At 45.7% G+C, this 24,497-nt stretch overlaps 1 protein-coding gene across 3 annotated transcripts in view; it reads left to right on the top strand.

Annotated features, from left to right (window-relative positions):
• Positions 1–24,497, top strand: part of CAMK2A (calcium/calmodulin dependent protein kinase II alpha) — an 87,635-nt gene that overhangs the window by 29,467 nt on the left and 33,671 nt on the right. For all 3 annotated transcript variants that reach the window (XM_020964251.2, XM_020964253.2, XM_078150517.1), the window contains exons 4-12: positions 336–390; positions 1,694–1,759; positions 2,075–2,147; positions 7,989–8,091; positions 9,342–9,425; positions 12,578–12,672; positions 19,726–19,848; positions 20,867–20,950; positions 22,784–22,826. In XM_020964251.2, coding sequence (XP_020819910.1) covers positions 336–390; positions 1,694–1,759; positions 2,075–2,147; positions 7,989–8,091; positions 9,342–9,425; positions 12,578–12,672; positions 19,726–19,848; positions 20,867–20,950; positions 22,784–22,826 — 726 coding nt within the window. The remainder of the gene's footprint in view (positions 1–335; positions 391–1,693; positions 1,760–2,074; positions 2,148–7,988; positions 8,092–9,341; positions 9,426–12,577; positions 12,673–19,725; positions 19,849–20,866; positions 20,951–22,783; positions 22,827–24,497) is intronic.

Here is a 24,497-nt window from a genome sequence, read left to right as displayed (position 1 = left end):
ATGACATCACCTTCCTGACGTCATGGTCCTCTCGATAACAAAACACAAGCAACAGTGACATCAGAGCCAGCCCAATTTCCACAATCTCACGTTTCGACAGCGTGCAGACCCTGATCCAGTCCCTTTCTGCTTTCCCAGTCCCCCGGGGGTGATGCTCGTGCTAAACGATGCTCATGTTTCTGGTTTTTTTAATTTGAGGGACGGTAAGGGGGGAAGATGAAGAGGAAAAGAACAGAACAGGGGAGGTAGTGGGAAGGGGCTTGTAAAGGACTTAGTCTAGTGCCTGGCATATAGTAGGTATTGCTAAAGACTTATTGCCGTCTCCCTTTCTGCAGTCCGACTCCATGACAGCATATCAGAGGAGGGGCATCACTACCTGATATTTGACCTGTAAGTATCAACCCAGAATCCTTTGCTGCTGTTTGCTGGCATCAGTCCTAGGCTGGGCAGGCAGTGGGCAAGGCCAACACAGTATAGACAGGGAGGGAGGGAGGTGGCAGGACCAGACAGGGTGGGTTTAGCTGGCCTCTTCTGCATCGAGGACCCTGAGAGGCTCAGAAGTCTTCCTGAGAGTAGGCCTAAAGGCATTTTGGGGTCTTTAATGAGGAAATGAGGGTCAGAGAGGTTGTAACTTGCCCATGGTCACACGACTAATAATGATTGGTGCAAAGTGGATTTGCTCAGCTTCTGGCTTCCTGGGGCGACAACAACTATAGAATTGATTGTGGATTAGCTGTCCGTGTGTTCTAAGCTCCAGGTCAGCCTTCTTCTCTCTGTTTCTGGACGGGGTGGAGGTGTGTGTGTGTGTGTACGTGTGTGTGTGTATGTGTGTGTGTGTGTGTGTGTGTGTGTGTGTGTGTCTGTAGAGAGAGAGAGAGAGAAACAGAGACAGAGAGACTGAGAGAGGCTTGTAGGGTCTCCTCTTGGGCTTGTAAATTTACAGCTAGGAGGTCATTTTATAGATAAAGAAACTTAGGCTCAGAGAAGTTATGTGACTTGCCCACTGTAGCACAGCTAACAAATGTTGGAGAATGGTTTTCCATTAGATGAACAAACCCCAGCCTGAAATAAATTCAAAGAGGAGGCCAGGAATACAGGGAAGTTTCAGCCTCAAGGAGGGAGGGGCCTGTACTCTTTTTGATTTCATGAAAAAACATTTTCCGCATGCTGTGAACCTTGTTTGCTCTGCTGTTTCCCTGGGGCATTAGTAGCACAGGGGAGGCATGGGACTGAGCCCCAGAGGTGAGAAGAGAGTACAGCTCTCTCCCCTGGTATCTGGGATTGTGTGCACAGGTGTTTCCAAACATGCTGAAGGCTGTGTTCAGCCAGGGAGTGTATTTAAGGAAGAGAGGGGCTGCAAGGAGGGAGAGTAGCCCCATGCGCTGTGCTGCTAGAGAAAGACAGGAGGAGCTTGAGAAGGCAGAGAGAGGAGGAAGCAGATGAGGCTTGGGATAGTCCTGGCTTTTTTGCTGTATGTGCTTTCCTGTGCCTTGCTGGTGCACCAGCCCCGGGTGTGTGTGTGTGTGTGTGTGTGTGTGTGTGTGTGTGTGTGTATGCACACACGTATATGTGACCTCAGGTTTGGGGTCTGGGCTGGTTTGCTAGAGAATACTCTTGCCATTAGGCTGTGGGGCCTAGAAGGACAGTCAGTGCCGCTTGAGGGTGACTGACTGCGCGTCTCCCTCACTTTCAGGGTCACGGGTGGGGAGCTGTTTGAGGACATTGTGGCCCGAGAATACTACAGTGAGGCTGATGCCAGGTAAGTGTGAGCGAGGCAGCATTGGCTCCTGCCTGACCTCAGGGGACTGGAGCCTCAGACGTCTTGTGGGAAGCTTGTCTCCTGCCCACGCTGGCCTCCGTTTCCTTCCTGGAGTTTTACCCTGTATCTGTATCTGCCCAGCCAAGCCTTCTCTCTGCATATCTTCTGTCAGTCGCTCTGCCTCGCCCAAATGAGAAGATAGCCTCTGACGTGCCCTTTGAGCCTTCCTGCAGGAATGGCCCCACCCAGAATGTGTCCCCTGTCTGATTCTGTCCAGAAGTGTTTGACCTGCCCATCTCCTCATGTTCTCCACAGTCACTGCATCCAGCAAATCCTAGAGGCTGTGCTTCACTGTCACCAGATGGGCGTGGTGCATCGAGACCTGAAGGTGAGATGAGGAAGAAGGTGGGTGATGTGGGGTGGGAGCCCAGACTTCAAGGACTGGGAGTTGCCAGCCACTCCCTGGAGTGGCGCATAAACGGGTCGTGAGGACACACGGATCTCCATACTGATGACTTACCCAGCCAAGCCTCAGATGTCTCACTTTACAGTGTCTGAGAGCTGGAAGGAGGGTCTCCCAGGTCGGGTAGTGTCTGCAGCTGTGGGTCAGGCTACAGAGGGCTGCACACGCTGGAGGTGTCTAGTGGGGAGGACGCTTCCCTGGGACTCTGCTGGCTGGCCCTGCTTGGGCTGCCTGGGGAGGAAGAACATTGCAGACAGTCATGACAGAGCCCGAGAGCAGCTAGTTCAAGCCCTCCCTGAGGAGCATCCCCTTCTGCAGCATCTCCGCCCAGAGCTCATGCAGCCTCTTCTTGAAGATCCTTAGCAGCAGGACAGCTCAACATTGTGCTCAGTTTTCTCTTCCATCTAGCTGAGATCTGTCTTCTCTATAACTTCCATTCCATTAATTCTAGTTCTGCCGTCTTGGGCCAGACAGAAGTCTGCAGTCGTGTGCCTTCTGGCTTGTTGGCCCTGCCGTCAGGAAAGGGAGAGGAGACGGATTCAGTGACTCATTATCATCGGAGCATAGATTTAGAGCCGGAAGGAGCCTTAGAATTCCTAGCCCAGCCCTCTTATCTGACAGGGGAAGAGACTAAAGACCCAGAGAGAATGACTGCTCTGTGTAAAGTCACACGCGGTGGCAAAGCTAAGGTTTAACCCGGGGCTGCTGAGCCCAAATCCGACGCGTTTTCTACTGTACACCTCCCTCTGACCAGTATTCTGGATCCTCAGTAACCTGGGGCCTGTAACATCAAATCACGGAAGCACAGACTCTTCAGGCTTGAAAGGGTCCTCAGAGGTCAGCTGGTACAGTCTTTCACTCTCTGCAGTGTTATCTTCTATTGTTGGTATTGGGCTACTTCAATCATATCTGACTCTCTGTGACCCCATGTGGGGTTTTCTTGGCAAAGATACTGAAGTGGGTTTGCCCTTTCTTTCTCCAACTCACTTTACAGATGAGGAAACTGAGGCAAACAGAGTTAAGTGATTTGCCCAGGTCACACAAGTAATAACTGTCTGAGGCCAGATTTGAACTCAGGTCCTCCTGACCCCAGGGCTGGCACTCTATCCACTGCACCACTTAGCTGCTCCATATCTTCTATAGCATACGTATTTGAGTACCTCCAATGACAGGGAGCTCACTATCTGATAAGGTAGTTTGTTTAATTCTTGCATAACTCTTGTTGTTAGAAAGCCCTTTTTTATATTGAATTTCATTCTGCCTACCTGAAACTTCTGCCCATTACTTCTGGTTCTCCCCACTGGGCTAAGTAAGCCAAGTCTGATCACATTGCAGACAGTCAGAGACTTAAAGACAGTGATTATGGCCTCTCCAATCTCTTCCTCCCCACCCCAATCCCCAACCATGCCCCATGTGTTCTCTTCTCCAGACTAAATATTGCTAGACCTTTTCATTGATCTTTTTAAGTCATGGATCCTAACTCTGACACATCTGTGTGACCTTGGGCTAGTCACTTAACCTCCATGGGCTTCAGTATTCCCAACTGTAAAATGAGAATGTTGGAACTAATCTTGGTGTCAGTGTGAGATGCTGGTCTACATGCTTTCCAGTTTTTCTGAAATGAGAGTGTTCGAGTAGATGGCCCCTGAGATCTCTTCCATCCTTAGAAATTTGGTTCTATGATCCTAGTTTAAAGATCTCTCCCATCCTGGTTGCCTAAAATGTGGCTCCCAGAACTGGATAAGAATGCTGGTGCTGGGATGTGTTGATCGTTGCCAGCCTAGGGCTTCCCTGATAGCCGCATTGTCTGGGTGTGTCCCTTAAAAAGCTGAGGTTAGGAGACTGAGCAAGTGAAAACTAAGAGCCCTCCCACTGATTCCATTCCCCTGGTGTTTTAAGCCTGTCGCTCAGGAGCAGGAATGAAAAAAAGGCAGCTCAAATTTAGGCCACTTCAGAGAGATAATTAGGGGCACATTCATCAAACCAGGGCACCTCTGGCACCAGGAGTGGGGACTCTTTGGGAACACTGTCCTGGGAGAATGAATGGGCCATTAGTGAGTTGAAGCAGACTGGGACTATATTTAGCTGAGGCCAGTCTATCTTTGGGCAGCTGGAAGGTCAGGCTTTGGTCCACTCAGAAGCCCAGAAGACAAAATCAGAAATCCACCACTAAGAAATTATAAATCAACTGCCTGGGCTTAAAAACTCATTCCAAAAGTAAAAGGGGAAAGTGTCTCAATGACAGCTCTGACTAACATTCAATTCTCAAGACATCTTATGTCACCTCTTGGGGGTCTAGGGCTTTTGGCTTACCCCTCCAGATTCCAGAGTCGTGGATGAGTGAAAGGAAGTACTTTTAGGCCAGGTGATGGTTGGTGGACCTGTGGTTGTATGCTAGGCCACAGAGAACTGCCAATGCCTAGTGGGGAGGGAGCCTCCCAGCATCTCACCTGGCCGGTATTTGGGGTTGATTGAAGGTCAGGAACAACGGAATCAGTAATGATAGAGATAGAGATGATAGGGGCAGCAATGATGGATACAGTCATGATGGATATAGTAATGATAGATGAAGGCAGAGATGATGAGGATAGTAATGGTAGAAGTAGAGATTATGGAGGCAGTAATGATGGGGACAGGAATGATAGAGACAGGAATGGTGGAGACCGGAATGAAAAGGTGTAGTGTAGTGGAAAGAGCCTCAGTGTCCTTATCTGGAAAATGGGAGTTAGAATACTCTACCTACTTTGCAAGCTTATTGTGAATAAAGTGCTTTGCAAACCTTTAAGTATTGTATAAATGAAGACTATTATTAGGAGAGAAATAGTAATGATGGAGGCAGTGATGGCAGAAGTCGTGATGATGGAAATTGTGATGTTTTGGGTTTTTTTTGTGGCTAGGCAATTGGGGTTAAGTGACTTGCCCAGGGTCACACAGCTAGTGTCAAGTGTCTGTCCTGAGACTGGCTTTGAACTCAGGTCCTCCTGACTCCAGGGCTGGTGCTCTATCCACTGCGCCACCTAGCTGCCCCAAAATTGTGATAATGGATGCAGGTAGGATGGAGTCAGTAGTGATGGAAGCCATGATGGTAGAAGAAGGGATGATGGAGGAAGTATTGATAGAAGTGGCAGTAATAACGTAGACTAGGGTGAGCAATAATAAAGACAGTTAAGATGGAGGCAGTACAATTATAACAGCTGATATTTATGTAGTACTTTACGGAGTTTACAAAGTCTTTACATGCATTCTCTGATCTGAACTTTACAACAGCTCTCTAAGGTAGGCTCTCTGGGCATTAGGGTCCTCATTTTACAAATGAAAAACAACAACGATACCAACGGAGACTTATAGAGGTTAATTGATTTGCCCGTGATCATAGAGCTGTTGCTGCTCAGTCACTTCAGTCTTATCTCTTTGTGGCCTCATTTGGAGTTTTCTTGGCAAAGGTACTAGAGCAGTATGCCACTTCCTTCTCCAGCTCATTTTACAGATGAGGAAATTGAGGCAAACAGGATGAAGTGACTTGCCCAGGGTCACACAGCTAGTTAAGTGTCTGAGGCCAGATTTGAATTCAGGAAAATGAATCTTTCTCACTCCAGGCCCAACACTCTATCCACTGTGCCACCTAGCTGCCCAGAAGTAGTGGTTATCAAAATCAGGATTTGAAGTTAAATCTTGATTCTAGATCCAGAACTCTCTTCTCGATGGAGTCACTAATGATCAAGGGAGTGATGACAGAGAAATGTCTCCTGAAGCCCAACTGACCTTATTTATACATTGTCAGAGCCCTGCATGACTCCCATGACCCCAGGAAGCTGCAGATGCAGGGGTCATGTGAATGAGCCATTCTGGAGGCAGTTACTCTCTGAACACCATGCTACTAGTCATAGCCAATAGTAACTGGGGCAGATTTCGCAAGGGTTGAATCCCAGGAGCCAAGAGCTCTGCCTTAGATTCCTCTCTGGACACTGATCCAGCCATTTTCCTTCTGACTCCAACAGATTTTTCTGGCTGAAAAGCAACATCCATTACCATCCTTGTTAGCCGCTGAATTGCTGTGTGACCTTCAACAAATTAATTTCACTTCCATAGACTTCCATAGACTGTAAAATAATTGGGTTGGATTGGACAGTGTCTCAAATCTCTTCCAGCCTTGCAGTTTTACTAGTCTGTGATGTTGGGGAACAGCCCCATGCCCATCACTGGGCAAATGAGAGGGGAGCCCTTGAGACTCATTGCATAGTACATTCTGTCTTAGGGAATGGAGAGAGGACATTTCAGAAGGCAAACTCCTGGGGGAGGCCAGGGTATTGAAGGGAACATGTTAGTTTATAAGTATGAGGGGAGAGGTTCACGCGGAGGAGAAGACTGTGGTTCAGGTACTGAGCTTCCTGGAAAAGGAGAGAGAATGGTCTGGGTGTTAGTGGGTAGCAGATACCATGGTCTGGATGGACTATCTAGAAGGATAGAGGGGACCTCAAGAGGTTGCTGAGGTGAGAGCAAGGAATAAGCCTATTTCACTTTCTTCTGTGCATCCAGAGGCTTAAGAGAAGGTACACCCAGTCGTGGAGAGGGCAGCCGGGGGATGAAGTATCTTCTGGTAAAGCCAGGTTACCATAAGAAGCAAGAAGGTGGAAGAAATCTAAGACAATGGGAAATTTGTTAGCAATAGAACTGAGGTTCCAGAGCGCATGGCGGAAGGCAGAGCAGTATGGGAATGCGGAAGGGTTAGGGCTGAGGAGGATGGAGATGAAGGATTGGGAAGTGGTAGCAGGGGAAGGGAGAATTTATTTAGGCAGTCTATAATTCTGAATCACAGGGATTTGGAAAGGAGGAGAAAATAATTTGCTAGCCATTGCATGGATTTTCTCACCCCTTCCCTGAAAACTGAATCTGCCCTGGGTGCTAGAATTCCTAGTGACAGCTCTGGGTCAGGACCAGATATGAACCCTTCTCTGTCTGTGCGATCTCATTGAGCAGCAACTTGAATTCAACAAACATTTTTTAAATGCCTCCTCAGAGCACTGTTTTGGGTCCTGGGAGAGACAGTTTAAATAAGAGTTTAAAAGTAGGTAGAGTAATAAATTAATAAGTAATGGTTATACCAGACACTGTGCTAAGTGCCGGGGGTACCCATGTAAAAAAATGAAACAATTCCAATTTTCAACAAATAAATAATATGCTGTCCCTACCCTCATGAAGTTCGTGAGGTTTTTTTTGGGGGGGATAAGTGTCTACATAGATAATACAAAATTATACATAATACGCACATTTTAGTCACTAAACAAGCTGCTATGTGAGGTCTGAGGGGAAAGGTCATTCACTGCTCAAAAGTGATGAGGAACAACTTCCTGGAGGAGGTGGCATCACAGTTCTGAGACTGAAGATTTGGAGGAGAAATCAACTGACTGTGTATGTATGTGCGTGGTGGTGGTGGTGTTGGTTATTCTAACCTTGCCTATCCAGATGCTCCTCCTAGAAGCCTCCAGCTTGAAATCAGGGCTTCCAGTGGCCCTGGTCTTAGTCTATCTTATTCCCTCTTGGTCCTTCCTTCCATCTGCCTTTCTCCTCAAAGATTACTCTTACCTACTCATTATGTGTACTTCCTATGTTGTCTCACCTTAGACCGTAAGCTCGTTGAGGGTAGGGACAATTTTTGCTTTTCTTTGTATCCCTGGCACTTAGCACTGTGTCTGGCACACATCGAACGCTTAATAAATGCTTGTTCCCGGACTGACTGCCTCTCCCTTCACCCTCTCTCCCGTGAAGCCGGAGAACCTGCTCCTGGCGTCAAAGCTGAAGGGGGCCGCAGTGAAGTTGGCTGACTTTGGCCTGGCCATCGAGGTGGAAGGGGAGCAGCAGGCGTGGTTTGGTGAGTGGCTGCTGGAGGAAGGATGGAGTTTGGCGTGTCTGTAAAGCGGAATGGTGTGGTTTAGAAGGGCCTCCTCATCTCTCCCTCCCCACCTCTGCCTGCCCTGAAAATGGGAGATGGAAAGAAGGCAAAAAATTTGAAGGCTCCCACGACCTGGCCAGGGCCCAGGAAGCAAACGCAGCACCCCAACCGACTCAGCTATCTCAACTGTTACCCTCTCCTCTGGTCAGTGCTGCTCAGAATAGCTTCCTGAGGTCTTTGCGATAACTTAGTCATACTTTGTCCCATTGGTATAACACTTTGTTCTTTTCAAAGTGCTTTCATGTCTAATCTCACGTGATCCTCCCCATGACCCTCTGAGGGAGGTCATGCAAGTTAGATAATTCCTATTTTGTAGAGGAGAAAACTGAGGCTTATGGAGGGGAAAAGACTTGAACAAGGCCACACAGTGAGTTAGTGATAAGGCTAGAACACTCATTTTCTGAATTGAAATCCAGTACTCTATTGGCCACAACCTAGAGCGTAGCAGACCTGGAGTAGGGCGGATACTTAGGCTTGAGCCTCAAAGTTCCATTTAGCCAAGATCAAGGACAGATTCTGTTCCTAAGTAACAGAATGGCCGGGGCAGAGAATCTCCTTTCCTGGTAGATTTCCCTTCTGTATTGGTTCTTTTCCAGTACTCCTTCTACCATGACAGTACTCACCACACCCAAAGCAGAGATGGGAAAAAGAAATTCAGAATGGAAATGATTTAGTTCCCTATACTTTCGGTTCTCTTTCCCTAGCTCATTCTATCATGCATGATGAGGCTGAGGTTTCCCAACTACAATTTTTGGAGCCTGTGCTATCCAAATCAAACTCTGGGAATACTTCTGGAGGGGTAGGGTGTGTGTGGGGAAACTTCTTCAGTAGAGAATGTCCCTCGGATCAAAGATTTGGGACTTTTATAAGTAAATAGGGAGTCATTGAAAGTTTTTGAGCAGGGGCAGTGAAAGGGTCAGAGCTGTAGGTTAGGTACATACAGGATGGATTGGCAAAAGAGTCTGAAGGTAGAGAGAACAGTTAAGAGGTTGTTGTAATAGTCCAAGTATTAAATAACAGGGAGATAAATGAGGATGATAGCCATGGGAATGGAGAAGAGAAGTCATTGTTAGTCCACCCCTCATAATCTTAGTAGGAACCTTTTCTAGGCTATTAAGATTCAATAATCCAACTGTTTTTGTTTGTTTGTTTTTGTCTGCGGGGAGCAGGATTTGCAGGGACGCCGGGGTACCTCTCCCCAGAAGTTCTCCGAAAGGACCCATATGGGAAGCCTGTGGATCTTTGGGCATGTGGTAAGTTCAACTGCAGTAAAAGTAGAAGAAGTCATGGCACGAGAGCTCTCTGGTCCTACGCTAGACCAGGTGAGTGGGTACTCTACTCTGGCTTACGACAGCAGAGATATCCAGGTAACCCAGAGGGTTCCAGGTACTGCAGAATCACCCACATAACCCGGAGTGTACCAGAGGATCTTTCCCATGTTGTCTGGTATGCATTCATGAGCTCCATGTCCCCCTGCACATAATATATCAGCTTTAACCTTCTCCCTGTGGGCCAGGAAGCAACATTACCAAACCCGTGGGATGACTATAGTTGTCCAGGTCACAGGGACCCAGGGGCTTCCATACAGGGACCTCGTCATCTGCTGATGGTAGGTGGTGACAGAAACTTCTTTTCCTGAAAAGCCCTGTTAGCTGTCCATGTGTCTATGACAAGGAGGCATGTCCAAGTCTGCTGATGGGAGCAGACAAAGTGGAGACTCTTCATTCCCTTCCTTGCCCTTTTCATGGCTTGCTGTACCGATCAGATGAAGGCCCCTTCTCTATCATTACTTTTCCAACAACCTCCATCAGTACTGCTACCATCTTTATTCATTCAGTAAACATTTCTTGAGCATTTTGTTGTTATTATTATTGCTCAGTCATTTCTACTTGTGTCTGACTCTTGGTGATCCCTTGGGTTTTTTTTTTTGGCAAAGATAAGGGAGCTGTTGGCCATTTCCTTCTCCATCTTGAGCACTTACTGTGTGTTAAAGCCTGGGGGAGTTACGAGGATAAATGAGCGTGGTCCCTATACTCTGGAGCTTGCTCTAATCAAAGAAATGAGCACACACAAACAGCTGCAATCCAAGGCAGGATATGATAACTGACAAAATGAGTGATATGGATCATCAGTGCTAGAGGAATTCAGACAAGGAGGAAGGAGAGACCCCCTTGGGGTGATCTGGCAAGCATTATGGAGGAAGTGGGCTCTGAGCTGGGCCTTGAATTTTGTTAGTTGGAGGTGGAGGGAGTGGGGAAGGCATTGCAAGCAGAAGGAATGATGTGAGCAACTATGTCGTGGCAGGAGAGTACAAGGCACATTTGGGGAATGGTGAGGTCACTGGTTTGACTGGATGTCTCTGCTGTCATAAGCCAGAGTAGAGTACCCACTCACCTGGTCTAGCGTAGGACCAGAGAGAGTACAGGGCACATTTGGGGAATGGTGAGGTCACTGGTTTGACTAGATATAGAGTATAACAGGAAAAATGGTGGGAGTTAAAGCTGGAAGGAAAGGTTAGGGTCAGGTGGCAGAGGGCTTGAAATGCTATCTTAAGGAGCTTGGATTTGATTCTGTAAGCAATAGGGAGCCATTTAAGATTTTTGAGCAAAGGAGTGACAGGATCAAGAGATTTAGAGCTGAAAAGAAACTTGGAATCATTTTATCTGTCTATCTATCTATCTATCTATCTATCTATCTATCTATCTATCTATCTATCTCATTTTACAGATGAGGGAACTGAGGCCCAGATTTTCAGGGACATCATAACTTTAGGAAGATTATTTTGTTATATTATATCATATTATATTATATATTTGTTATGTATATTTATTACATATTAGATGGACTGGCTGAAAAAAGATTGGAGGCAGGTAGACTGATAAAAAGGCCATAGGGATGGTCCAAGTATGAAGTAATCAGGTCCTAAACTAGGCTGGTAGCATTGGGAATGAAAGAAAGGGATAAATAGGAGAGAGATTATGAAGGAAGAGTCGACAGGTCTTGGTGACTGATTTGGTTTGCTAGGGCAGGGAGGAATTGTCACAGATGACTCAGGTTTTGAGCCTAAGTGCTTGGGAGAATGGAAGTGTCATTGACAGAAATAGGAAACAGAGAAGGAGGAATGGATTATAGAAGGAAGGTAATGAATCCAACTTTAAAGATAACTAACTTGAGATTCCAGTGATATCCAGGTGCGGATGTCTAGCAGGTGCTTGGAAATTTGCGTCTTGAGCCTGACAGAAAATTCTAGGCTGGAAGATCTAGTTTGGGGAATCATTTTCATGGAGATCACAGATAAGATGTGTAATCGGAGGTACTTAGTTGTCATCTGGTCTGTCTCTTCATTTTACAGAGGAGTAAACTGAGGCTCATAGAAAGAAGGGGATTGACTCAATGCCACAGAGGTGGTAGATCCCCAGGTCCTCTGACCTCATTTTCAGGACTCTTCCTGTTTCACTTGTTCTGGCTGATAATGAGGTTGTGGCAATGGAAGATATTGTTCATCGTTCCCTCTCAAAGAGGATCAATGACATCGGGAGTTACTTGTGTGTGAATTGGATTTCAGTGAGACAAAGTTGAACAAAGTCATTAGCCTCACTCTCTCCTCCAGAGTCATTGAAGTCCAGTGACAAGACAAGTCTTGTTGATTGGTCATGGCCCAAGATGCAGGGGGTGACCTTGGCCTTTCAAAATTAAGATCTTTTCCAGTTCTCAGTTTGTTTGAGGCAACACCCATTCATAGAATAAGGTCTAGAGTAGAGACAAAAAATGCCCTACTTTACCATCACAAAAGTATCAATCTGGAAGGGGAAGACTCTCAAAGTGTCTGGACTGAAAAGAAAATAATAATTATTTGCACTCACTCTAAACCATCAAAATCCAAACAATTGCAATAGAGGCTTGGGCTGGGCCCTATTATTTACTGGCCATTCAGTGAAAGCCAGAGTAATTTGGGTTTAAAGGCATAGTAAAGTAGCTCCGTATGGATTGCAATGAACTTTTTAAAAGACTGTTTTTTCAGAGCTATATTTGAAGAAGCGATCACCAAAGGAGAGAATGTAAGGACGGAATAGCAGTTGACCAGAGCTAAAGCCTTAGTGGATAGCTGTAGTTAGGGAGCAAGAAGAGAAAGAGGAATGAGAGGAGATAGAGAAAATCTGGTTAGAGAGGACTATGAGAAGGCAGCATACCAAGAGAGGAGAGCCTACCCAGGAGGTGTACCAGCTGCTGTTGAGAGGTAAAGAAGGATGAAGATTGAGATGAGGCCACTGAATTTCGCGATCAGGTTATCATCTGTCTCTAGCTATACTTCTGCCTCCATAGTTATTGCTTCCATCAATACTACCCTCATCATTTCCTACTCTTCCTGACATCAGCATCTCACAGTCTTATTCCTTTTCCCTAGGTGTCATCCTGTACATCTTGTTGGTGGGATATCCTCCTTTCTGGGATGAGGACCAGCACCGACTATACCAGCAGATCAAAGCTGGAGCCTATGATGTGAGTATTGCTTAATCCTGCTGCTTCTTCTTGGCTCTCTTAGCACATTGGGCCTACTGTGGTCCTTCTGGCCTGATTCTGCTATTTCTAAACCAGAGATGGTCCCCCGGTGGGATTTATGGACAGGAGGACCCCTGTTCTCAACTCAGCCTTTGCATAGAGATTCTCAAGTCTTGGTTCTTTTTTTTTCTTTTCTTTTCTTTTCTTTTCTTTTCTTTTCTTTTCTTTTCTTTTCTTTTCTTTTCTTTTCTTTTCTTTTCTTTTCTTTTCTTTTCTTTTCTTTTCGGCAATTGGGGTTAAGTGACTTGCCCAGGGTCACACAGCTAGTATGTGTCAAGTATTTGGTCTGAGGCTGGATTTGAACTCAGGTCCTCCTGACTTCAGGGCCGGTGCTCTATCCACTGCACCACCTGGCTGCTCCTCAAGACCTGGTTCTTAAAGGCTGGTATGGCTCTAGGCACATAATATGCATTGTGGACACGTCAAATTTTAGAAATTAGAATAGTAAAATAACAAAGTAATGGGCTTAAGATAATGCTAAAAAGATAAAGAAGGCCCGTGACAAACCCAGGTCCAGGTGTTACCTTACCATCAACCATTCTGTACTTTGATAAGGAAAGTGATGGAAGGGTTGGAGCAAGAATTTAGCATTCCTTTGTAAAGAATCTGTGCACTATCTGCCTGTCTGAAGCTTCTTTCTAATGGCCCATGATTCAGATCTGTGTGGGGATAAAAGGGAAGAAAGGGGACATGGCCCTCTCTCTACTACTATCCATTTCTGCCTGCTCTTTGGTGTGCCCGGTTTTCCTCTACCTTCTGTTGGTCTTGATATGGGTGCTTACTTCTTCCCCTTAGCACACCCAAGACAGAATTTGTGTTTTTTTTTTTTCTGATTTTTTCAAGAGGAATTTATTAGCAATGAAGAAAAAGAATCATGCAAAAAAAAGTTCATAGAGCATAGAAGTGTTGAGTTAGAGAGCTCAGGAATCTCATTCTAAAATATGCCTAATCCAGCCTCTTGGGTGGTACAGCTGCCAGGGCTGTCTGGTCTCTCCCCTTTTCATCTACTTAAGCATCTGGGCCTGGCCCCATCCCATGACCATATGCCACGCTCCCTCAGAGACGGACCAAAGATGAGTGTCTCCCCCAGCACCTACCCCCAACTCAGCCTTCTTTTCCATGTCAAAGTGGGCGCTCCCTTCTCTAGCCCTGTCCCCTTTCCATCCCAATTCATTTGCATTGCTGAGATAACAGACTCATCCTAGGACTCATAAACAATGGATATCTTTTCCTGGCTTTACTGCTGGCTTTACTGACCAAGGTATGTTCAGGTGGATGAGTTTTTTCTCCTCCTCACTTTCTTTGGAACTTTCCTCCCTTCTTTCCCCTAGTCTCAGAAGTATCTTTCTCTAAAGCCCAATGGAACACATTTTTATAAATTCCCAGCATCTTAATGGCACAAGGAGAAGCAAGAACGCATCATCTTTACTAATGGGAAGGGAAAAATAATTTCATTATATCATGCACGGCTCTCAAGCACAGGAAGTGAATTTGAAGTCCTATCCTGGTCAGAGTCGATTCCCCTACAGTTTAGTAGTGGTGAAGAATCTGGAAATTAAGTCATAGAAGGAAGGATAGAAAGAGTTGGGAATGTTTGGGAGAAGAGAAGACTTAATGAGGACGTGGTCATTGCCTTTAAGGGCAATCTTTTACAGAGAAGGGATGGGGCTGATTCTTTGTGAATCTCCAAGTAGGGTTCCCATCCCTTTGCCCCACAGCTGCTTGTGTCTTCTCTGACCCCTCTCCCCCCACAAATTACATTTTTATTTTGTATATTTCATTATATCATGTGTTTTTTTTGTTTTAACATAGTGGATAGAGAACTGGTCTTGAAGCCAGGAAGATCTCAGTTCAAGTCCCACCTCTGACACATACTGGCTTGGAAACCCTGGACAAGTTATTTAACCTCTTAGTGCTTTCTAGGAACTCTCTAAGAGTATAAGTTTCACAGGAAGTGCAAGCTTGCATTGTTAGAGGAAGTTCATTCATATAGGAATTTCCTATACCAAGCACATAACAGGCCTGATCCCTATCCCTATATTTTGTACACACATACATAAGTCTATGTTGTCTCTCCATTATAATTTTAAGCTCCTTAAGAATAGGGATTGCTTCTTTTTTGTATCCTCACATTGATCAAGAAACATTTTAAAGTCTCCTATGTGCCAGGCATTGTGTCAGGCAATGGAGATACTAAGATAAAAAATGATAAAAACCCTACCCTCTAGAAGCTTACATTCTATGGAGGAGGGAATACGTATACATGTAAAAGTATACATGCAGAATAAATATAAGGAGAAATACAAATTAGTATAAGGTAGCTACATATAATGTGGTTAGGAGGGAGGGCATTGGCAGTTTGGGGGATCAGGAAAGGCTTCATGTAGAAGTTGTTTTTTGAGCTCTGTCTCAAAGGTAGAGATTCTGAGACAGAGAGGAGGAATGGTCAACAGGGGATGGTCAGTGCAAAGGTGCAGAGATGGGAGGTAGAGTTTCATGCATGAAGAGCAGAGAGAAGCCTAGTTCTTTTAGACCATAGGGTGTGGGGAGGTGATTAATGTCCAGTGAAACTGGAAAGATAGGGTGAGGTTAAGTTGTGAAGCCAAACAGAGGATTTTATCTTAAAGAGAATTGGGAGCCACTAGAGTTTACCAAGTAGGGTAGTGACATCGTTAGATCTATGCTTACCTATGCTTAAGGAGAATCACTTTGGCATCTGTGTGGAATTTGAGCAGGGAGAGAGAAATTGAGGCAAGGAGACCGATTAGGAGGACAATGAAGTTATCTGCACGAGAAGTGATGAGAACTTAAGCGAAGGTGCTGACCTTATGATAGAGAGAAAAGATAGGATGGGAGCCATGTAGAGTTAGAAATGGTAAGATTTGTCAACTTATTGGATATATGAGGAAGGGGGGTGTGTGAAGAGTCAGGGGTAGGGCTGAAGTTAGCCAAGGAAGCCAAGAAACTGGAATAATGATGGTGCCCTTGGCAGAAATAAGTGAGATTGGCAGAAGGGTGGGTTTGGGAGGGGGAAGAAGGTAATGTTTTGCTATGTTGAGTTTGAGGTGTCTCTGGGACATCCAGTGTCAAATATCCAGTAGGCAGTTGGTGATGTGAGGCTGAAGCAAAGGAGAGTCTGGGGCTAGAGATGACCTGCGAGTCATCTGCACAGAGATAATTAAACCCTGGGAGCTGATGAGATCACCTAGAAAGAGTGGGGACATTGATTGTTTGATATATCAACCCTCCTGGCTGCATGTAGATTCTGTTGTACAGATCCGATGTGGAGGGGACTTTAATTTCCTTCCTATAAACACACACACACACACACACACACACACACACACACACACACACACACACACACGTCATCAACCTAGGCCAAGATTTAGCAACGACATTCCTGATTATGGGAACTTAGAGATCATTTAACCATAGTATCATAGAAGTTAGAAATTAAGGGAGTATTAGAGGTGAGCTGGAGATTATCCAGAGGGCATTCTACAAATTCCCCTTTTCTCTAAGCTCCCCTACCCCAATTCAATAAACTCCAAAGACAGACCTCCAGGCTGGTGAAAGGGTTTAGTTCATGTCACTTGAAGATTATTTGATGGAACTGGGGACTTTTAGTCTGGAAAAGAGAAGACATGGGGACCAATTGGGAGTGATGCACCATGGTGTTATTTAGTTGATTAGTTGTGTCTGACTTTTCACGACCCCATTTGGGGTTTTCTTGTAAAACATATTAGAGTGGTTTGACATTTCCTTCTCCAGCTCATTTTACAGATTAGGAAACAGGGCCAAGTGACTAGCCCAGGGTCACATAGCTAATAAGTGCCTGAGGGTGGATTTGAACTCAGGTCCTCCTGACTCTAGGGCCAACACTCTATCTGCTATATCACCTAGCTGTCCCTTTGGGCATGATAATTGCCTTCAAATATCTGATGGATTGTTGTATAGAAGAGGGATTTCATGCTGCCTCCAGAGGGTAGAACTTAGAGTAATGGGATGGAAGCTGTAAAGAGGTAACATTAGATTTGATGTAAGGAAAAGCTTTATAATAATTAGAGCTCTTCCAAAGTGAAACAGGATGCCCTGGGAAGTCATCAGCTCAAAGGCTGGTCAATCACTCATTAGGTGATTATAGAGGAACTCCTTTTCTCAGGAGTGGGTCAGACTAGAGATCCCTTGATTTCAGGATACATCTCTGTCCTCCCACCAGTAATCTTCAACATGTGAAAATTCTGCATATTCAGGGCTTCAGATAAAAAGGAATTTTGATGTTGTTATTGTTATTATATGTAATTAAATTTTTTTTTGGCATAGTGTAGGAGTCCTGGGCTTGGTGACAAAAACCTTGAATTTGGTGCATCTTGGACATTTACTTACACGTGAGCTCTGGCCAGGCAATGACTTTCTGTGAGTCTCAGTTTCCTCCTGTAAAATGGAGATAACCACACTTATATTACTTCAGAGGTATTCCCATCAGTCCAATCCAGTAAGAATTTATTCAGTGCCTACTATGTGCCATGCACTGGAGAGAAAAAGACAAAAGTGAAACCATCTCTGTCCTCAGGAAGCTTACATTCTACTGGAAAAGCACTTTGGAAACTATAAAGCGAAATGTGAGCTCTTGTCATTATGATTTTTGTATCTTTCTCTACTGAGTGGCAGGGTGGTGTAATGGATAGAGACCCAACTTCAGAGTCAGGAAAACCTGGGTTCAAGTTCCATCTCTGACACATATTGGTTGTGTGACTGTGGGCAAGTCACTCAACCTGACTATGTCATCACACCTCCCCCCTTCCCACTTCAACAAACTCCATGGCTCCCTATCCCCTCCAGGATCAAATATAGAATTCTATTTGATGTTCCAAGCCCTTCACAATCTTGCCACCTCCTCCTGTTCCAGTCTGCTTATGCCTTACTTCTCTCCATGTATTCTCTGTTGAGTTGAAGGTGGCCTCTTTGCTGTTCCTCAAACATGACACTACATCTCCTAACTCTGGGCATTTTTGGTGGCTGTCCCTATGCCCAGAATTCTCTCCTTCCTCCCTCCTCCCTCCTCCCTCCTCCTTCTTCCAGGCTTAACCCTGGATTCCTTCGAGTTTCAGTTAAAATCCCACTTTCTACATAAGCCTTTCCTGATCTCCTTCTATACCAGTGCCTGCCCTCTGCTGACGACCTTCCTGTATCTATCTTGTTTGTAGATGGTTTGTTTGCATGTTGTCTCTCCCATTACACTGTGATCTCCTTGAAAACAGAGACTGGTCCTCTTCACTTAGCATTGTGGCTGGCACAGACGTAGGCTCTTATTAAATGCTTATTGACTTGACTTGTTGACTTTCCATTCTGAAATTCTGTGATTCTATGAGATCATCTAGAATAACCTCATTTTAAAGATTAGAAAACTGAGGCACAGGAAGGATAAATAGCTTGCCTACGGTGGCAAAGCCAAGTTAGTGTAAGAGCCAGGACTAAAACCCAGATTGTAGATTCACTAAATTTTGGCATTCTAAGGAGCCATTTGGGGCAGCTAGGTGGCACAGTGGATAGAGCGCTAGGCCTGGAGTCAGGAAAACCAGCCTCAGACACTTTCTAGCCATGTGATGCTGGGCAAGTCTCTTAACCCTGTTCACCTCAGCTTCTTCATCTGTAAAATGAGCTAGAGAAGGAAATGGCAAACCCCTCCAGTATCTTTGCCAAGAAAAACCCAAATGGGGTCTTGAAGAATTGGTCAGGACTGAAAAATGACTGAACAGCAACCAGGGGCCATAGGGGTCAAGTTGGGCAACCTCTTACCTCTTGCAGGAAGCCTTGAATGATAAGCCTTGTACTTAGTATCTATCTTTTTATTGAATAGCTCCAGGGATGGAGAATTCTTTCCACAGAAGGCTGCACATTCCATTATTAGGCAGATAGATTTCTTAGAAAAGTTATTCCTTGTGTGCTGAGATGACAGGAGTCACACAGAATAAATTGAATCTTTCCTCCTCACGATAGCCCTTCAAGCATATGAAGACAGCCATCATGTCCCCCCAAGTCTTCTCTTCTCCATGCTAAATAGCCCTTGTTCCTTCACTTGTATGATACGGTTCTCATATCTTTCTCGTCTGGACACGCTCTCTTTTGTCAGTGTGCGATGCTTCATGGTGCTCAGGATGTGGTCTAACCAGGACAGAGTACAGTGGGACCATCACTTTCCCTGATTTAGACTCTAGTGTTTTCTTCCCTTCCTCATAGCAGGCAACTGTTGCAAATTTATTGAATTGAATAGAATGAAATACGATTCCCGTAGCCCAAGATCCCATTAGTTGTTTTGGCAGTCATCACATATTATTGACTCATATTGAATTTGTGGTCCACAAAAACCTCTAGGTCTTTTTCATGCACATGTCGCTTTCATCTTGTACTTTTTATTTTATAGACTCAGATGCAGAATTTTATATTTGCTTCTATTCAGTTTCATAGTGTTTGACTCAGCTCATTGTTCTAGACTTTTTTGGATGATTTTTAATGTGAGTGGTTATTGTTATTATTGTTATAATATCCTGATTCTATCATCTGTGCATCTTTCCGCATTATAGACAATGATGTTGAAGACACCCCCAGGTCTTTCCATTAATCTGTCACATTCTTTCTGGATTTCCTCAGTTCTGATTACCTTCAGTTAGACAGATGCCAGGCTGTAAATGACAGTTCTTAAAGTGTGGCTCCCAGAGGTCAGGGTGCCACTTACAGAGGAAATGCCCACTGTTCTCTCCCATTGCACTGGGTGCTCTCCCAGAGACAGTTGGAACTTTGATGTTACTCAGACAGGTTGAGGTCTCCAAGTGGCCGCTGCTTGTATCTCTGGTAGACCTAGACCCCAACAAGAAGGGTCTCTGGGCCATGGCTCTCCTATGCCTGCTCCCCTGCCAGGCAGGAGTTGTTCTGATTGCAGGGGATGGCCTGTGGCAGGCTAGCCAAACCTGGCCCATTTGCCCCTTTCAGTTTCCATCCCCGGAATGGGACACGGTTACCCCAGAAGCAAAGGACCTGATTAATAAGATGCTCACCATCAACCCCTCCAAGCGCATCACAGCTGCTGAAGCCCTCAAGCACCCCTGGATCTCTGTGAGTAATACCTGGAGTGGGGTTTGGGCACTTGGGGTTGGGGTGTGGTTTGAGGACTTCAGATCACATGGCCAAGGGTGGTTTGCTTCTCAAGGGACCAAAGAACATTCAGCATGTTCACTGCACATAAGTCTGAGTGTTTAGGAAGCTCTGTAACTTTCCTTGGCAAGCAAGGCCCCTGCTCCAGAAAAGACTTGTTAGGAGGAGTGAATTGGAAATATTAGCCAATGACAATAGTTAACATTCATATAGCATTTACTATGTACTGGACTTTGGCAGAGTGCTTTACAATTATTATCTCATTTGATCCTCTTAATCCCGGGAGGTAGGTGCTATTATTATCCCTATTTGACAGTTGAGGAAACTGAGGCAAACAGAGGTTAAGTGATTTGCCTAGGGTCCCACAGCTAGTAAGTGTCTGAGGCAGGATTTCAACTCAGGTCTTTTTGACTCCAGGCCCAGTGCGCTATCCATGTGGTACCGGAAAGAGCAGTGGGTTTGATGTTTGGAGACCTGAGTTCAACTTCTGGGTCCAGCATTTTCTGGCTGTGTGACTGTCGGCAGATTACTTAATCTTTTTGAAGCCTAGTTTCCTTATCTATAAATAGGCATAATAATACGTACATTGCTTGAATGATAGGGTTGCTGTGAGGAAAATGCTTTGTAAACCATAAAACATTATAGAAATATGAGCCAATGTAAAAAAAATGTGAGAAGCCCCTCCTTCCCACTCCCCATGGAGCTATATCTTTTCTAGTGCTTCCTTCCCACGAAGACTCCTTTTAAATTAACTCTTATAATTTAGTGAGCTCCCATCGATAGGGATTTACTACTGGTTGGACTTTGATAGGCTTTGCCCTTGCAACACCACATTTTTGCTCCTATTTGTCTGTTTTAAAAGGGGAAGCATCCTCTACCCCCCCCCCCAAGTTTGGAAACTGAAACTGTCCCTTAGATATAAGTTCCACACAGCCCCCTCCTTCCTGCTCATGTCCTTTTCCCTTTCTTCTTTCGCCAGCACCGATCTACAGTGGCCTCCTGCATGCACAGACAGGAGACCGTGGACTGCTTGAAGAAATTCAATGCAAGGAGGAAACTGAAGGTAACCCCTTGGTCTGGTTCCCTCTCTGAGACTGCTGGACTCTGGATTGGTCCACATTTCTGCCAGGGGCAATAGTGGATAAGACTGGGTGGGAGCCCCCTGGGGAACTGGGAGATTCTCAGGCCTTGCCTAGGCCACAAGAAACAGTGGACCACACTCAAGAAAGTTAAAGAGGAAACGTGGTATCAGGTAGTGAGTGCCTGGTTAGCTGTAGCTGTTCACTGTGAGGAAACCCATCTCTCCCCACCACTACCTCACCAACAGGAATCAGGGCAGACATATAGGAGCCACCCTGGGAAAGTCGAAATGGCTTTAGACTTGGAGTCTTGGAGTAGTGGGACTTAGAGTCTGGAAGACAAAGGTTCAAATCCTGCACTGACTAGCTCTGTGACAGAGTAATTCTTTTAACCTCTCTGGGCCTCAGCTTTCCCATCTAGAAAATGAAGGAGTTTGACTGGATGAACTCTAAAGTCTCTCTTAACTTTAAATCTGGGATGCTGTAATTATGTGACCATGGGCAAGTCACTCACCTCATCTGGGGAAAATGATGCTATACCAGGATTGCGATGAGGAAAGTGCTTTGTAAACCTTAAAAAGGTGATGCACTTGTGAGTTATTAAATTATAAAATGTTATAGAAATGGGCTGTCATTTTATAGTATCATCATTATTGAGAGGCAACATATTCAGAAAGACCTGAGTTCGAGTACTGACTTTGACATATACAGGTTAATCTTCCAGTGTCCCAGGAAAGTCTCTGACTATACGGTGCAAAACAGGTGCTGATTTAAATCTGTGAAGAGACTTTCTTCACTTGGAATTCTCTGGACCAAAAAACTATTCTTGATATTCATATAGTACAGAACAGCTCCTGAATATCCTGTGCCCCTTAGTGTTACATGGGCTGTGCAGGAACAGGAGTTAAGGGTGCTTCCTATCCAGCTAAATGGGCCTATGAGCCCCCAGGATTACATGGGGCTGAGGCATGATTTATTTTAGATGTGCTGAGCTCACTGTTAATCTCCTTCCCTGACAGTGTGCATTGTTCCCCAAAGCCTCCCATCCTCCCATAATGGGAGGGGGGGCCTGGGGCAGAAGGGAAGAATATATTTATTAAGGGATGTTGGCACCAAAGGGCTGGTGAAATCCCAGGAGGAGATCTGGACCAAGGTGATTCCCACCTGACTTCAGGATTTTTGAGCTCCAAAGGGAGCTTAGAAATTGAAGCAGAAGCCAGAAACTTTTATCATATAAAATGATATCAGAAGTGGAGGGGGCCGTAGAAATCATTTATTCCTTCCTTCTGTTTTACAGACGTGGAATTTGAGGAGATGGAGAACATTTCTGAAGGCCTCGAATTCCTTAGGGGGATAGTGGGCTGGCTTGAGAGTACTGAATGCTCTAAAGGGGCAGAGATAACTCAAGTTCAAGGCAGGGGTAGAAAGAGGAAGGAGGGTCCAGAAAGTGACCACCTATCTGACTCAGGCAGGAGATTTACATGGCCTTTTGGAGACCTAGTTGGCCGACCTCCTGGAGTCTAGCCAGCAACCCTGGCTCAGGCTGGAGCTGCCTATTAATACTCTTGTCCAACGCAATCTTGTCCCTGGAGTTGTGCCCATCTAACACCCTTCCCAGCCAATCACTTTTTCTTTGGGAATGCTGAGGACAGATGGACAAAGGGATGGGGGAGAATGGGAGGCCTGGTCTCTGAACACAACAACCTCTCCCTCTGCCCACTCTTCACATTTTCTTATCCCTCCCTCCTTCCCCTTTTCTTCCCTGGTCTCTCTTCCCACCCTCACCCCTCTTGCCGTTCTATTTTTGTCTGTTTCAGGGAGCTATCCTTACCACCATGCTGGCCACCAGGAACTTCTCTGGTAGGTGGTGGGACCCTTTGGTCCTCAGGATCTGACATATCCAACTCAGCATTGGGATTGCAGGGTTCCATATCCATGGTGCTCTAAGAATGCGGGAGAGTTCAGGGGTGGAAAACATTCCTGCTCCCCCTGCCCAGGGAGTACAGGGAATTTATTCTCTGGTCCCCACCCACTGCCATCACTGCCTACCCAGCATACACATACACGGAAGCAGCCAGTCCTTTGCCAAGACTTGGGGTGACAGCTGAGGGGTGGGTGGAGGGGGAAGAGGAACATGAGGTGCTGACCAAGTGCTGAAAAATCCCAATGGACTTGACAGATATGTCTCTAAACAAGCTGCCCCATTGGCTGCAGCAACAGATTCACATTTGGGGATGGATGACCTGGGCTTAGATTCTAACTCTGATACTTAATTAGTGGTATGATCTTGGGCAAGCCATTTAAACCTCTGAGAGCCTTACTTTCCTCATCTGTAAAAAGGGGATAATAATATGAGGTTGTCATCAGGAAAGTACTGAGTCTAAAGGACTCTAGGAATGTAAAATATTCTTTTGATCATTTCTCTCTGTGCCATTTGTGAGAATGGTGCCTGGGCTGGGGGTAGAGGTAGCAGCAGCCCTGGTATTAGAGGCAACCTCACAGAGGGAGGCTGGCAAAGCTTCGATTAGCGCTTTCCCCAGTTCCAGTAGAGGATGGCCAGGAGGGTAGAAGTGGGTGGTGAGAGATGCCTGCAGATGCAGCAGGGGCTTCCTGTGAGGGGTGTGTGAGAAGCACCCAAACGTTGCATAGCAGTATCTGAGGTTTCCAGCTGGCATTGAGGGGGAAAGGATGGGAACTTGAATTTACCAAGTGACCCTTTTCTGAGAGCACATGAGTGAGTGACAGTGCTGCCAGATACTAGGGGTTTGGGAGGACTGACAGGGCAGCTGAATGGAGGTGGCAAAAGTTCACATCAAAGCAGTAGAAGGGGTCTGCGTCACAGTATGAGCTCGGCGCCCTTTCTTGGTCCCACCCATCCCCAGGCAAGGGGAGTGAAGGTTCATCCCATTTCCCTACTCCCAGAAAGCATAGGATCTTATCCACCATGGGCAGCAACTGGAGGCCCACTTGGAAGGAGAACCATTCTCCGACCAACAGACCCAGCCAAACACTGTCTTGCCTTTGCATAGCATAGATACGGCATGCTGCCAATCAGAGACGGGCCTAACGCTCATCTCCAGCAAGCGAGGCTGTGTTGCACAGGGGAAAGAGTCCTGGATTCAGAGTCAGAGGATGTTGGTTCACATCCTTGCTCCTCCACTCATACTCAGGTGTCCTTGGCCAATCCAGCTAACCTCTTTGGCCTTGACTTTTCTCATCTTTAAGATGAAGGCATTGGGACAAGATGACCTCTAAGGTCCCTCCCAGCTCTAACTCTCTGACTGCGAATCTATGATCTTTTCCAGCACTAAATATACAATTCTATTATCTGTTCCCATACTGTTTGCTTAGCCTGGAAGCCAAACATGTATCACCTTCCAGAGTTTCCCTTACATTCTCTGTCTTCTGCAGGCTGGTTCCTAGAGAACTCCTCGTAAGCTCCTTAAACATGCATGAAGAAATGAACATCCCAGCCTAGAGATCCTAAGCAGGGCTTTAAGGGTCAGAAAAATGGTTAGGAAAGACCTTCCC

This window comes from Phascolarctos cinereus, unplaced genomic scaffold (assembly GCF_003287225.1).
Source record: "Phascolarctos cinereus isolate Bilbo 61053 unplaced genomic scaffold, phaCin_HiC Scaffold_2;HRSCAF=192, whole genome shotgun sequence".
In the NCBI taxonomy this organism is placed as follows: domain Eukaryota; kingdom Metazoa; phylum Chordata; class Mammalia; order Diprotodontia; family Phascolarctidae; genus Phascolarctos; species Phascolarctos cinereus.
The sequence above is the reverse complement of the archived record's forward strand: the minus strand, read 5'-3'. Positions and strand labels throughout refer to the sequence as shown.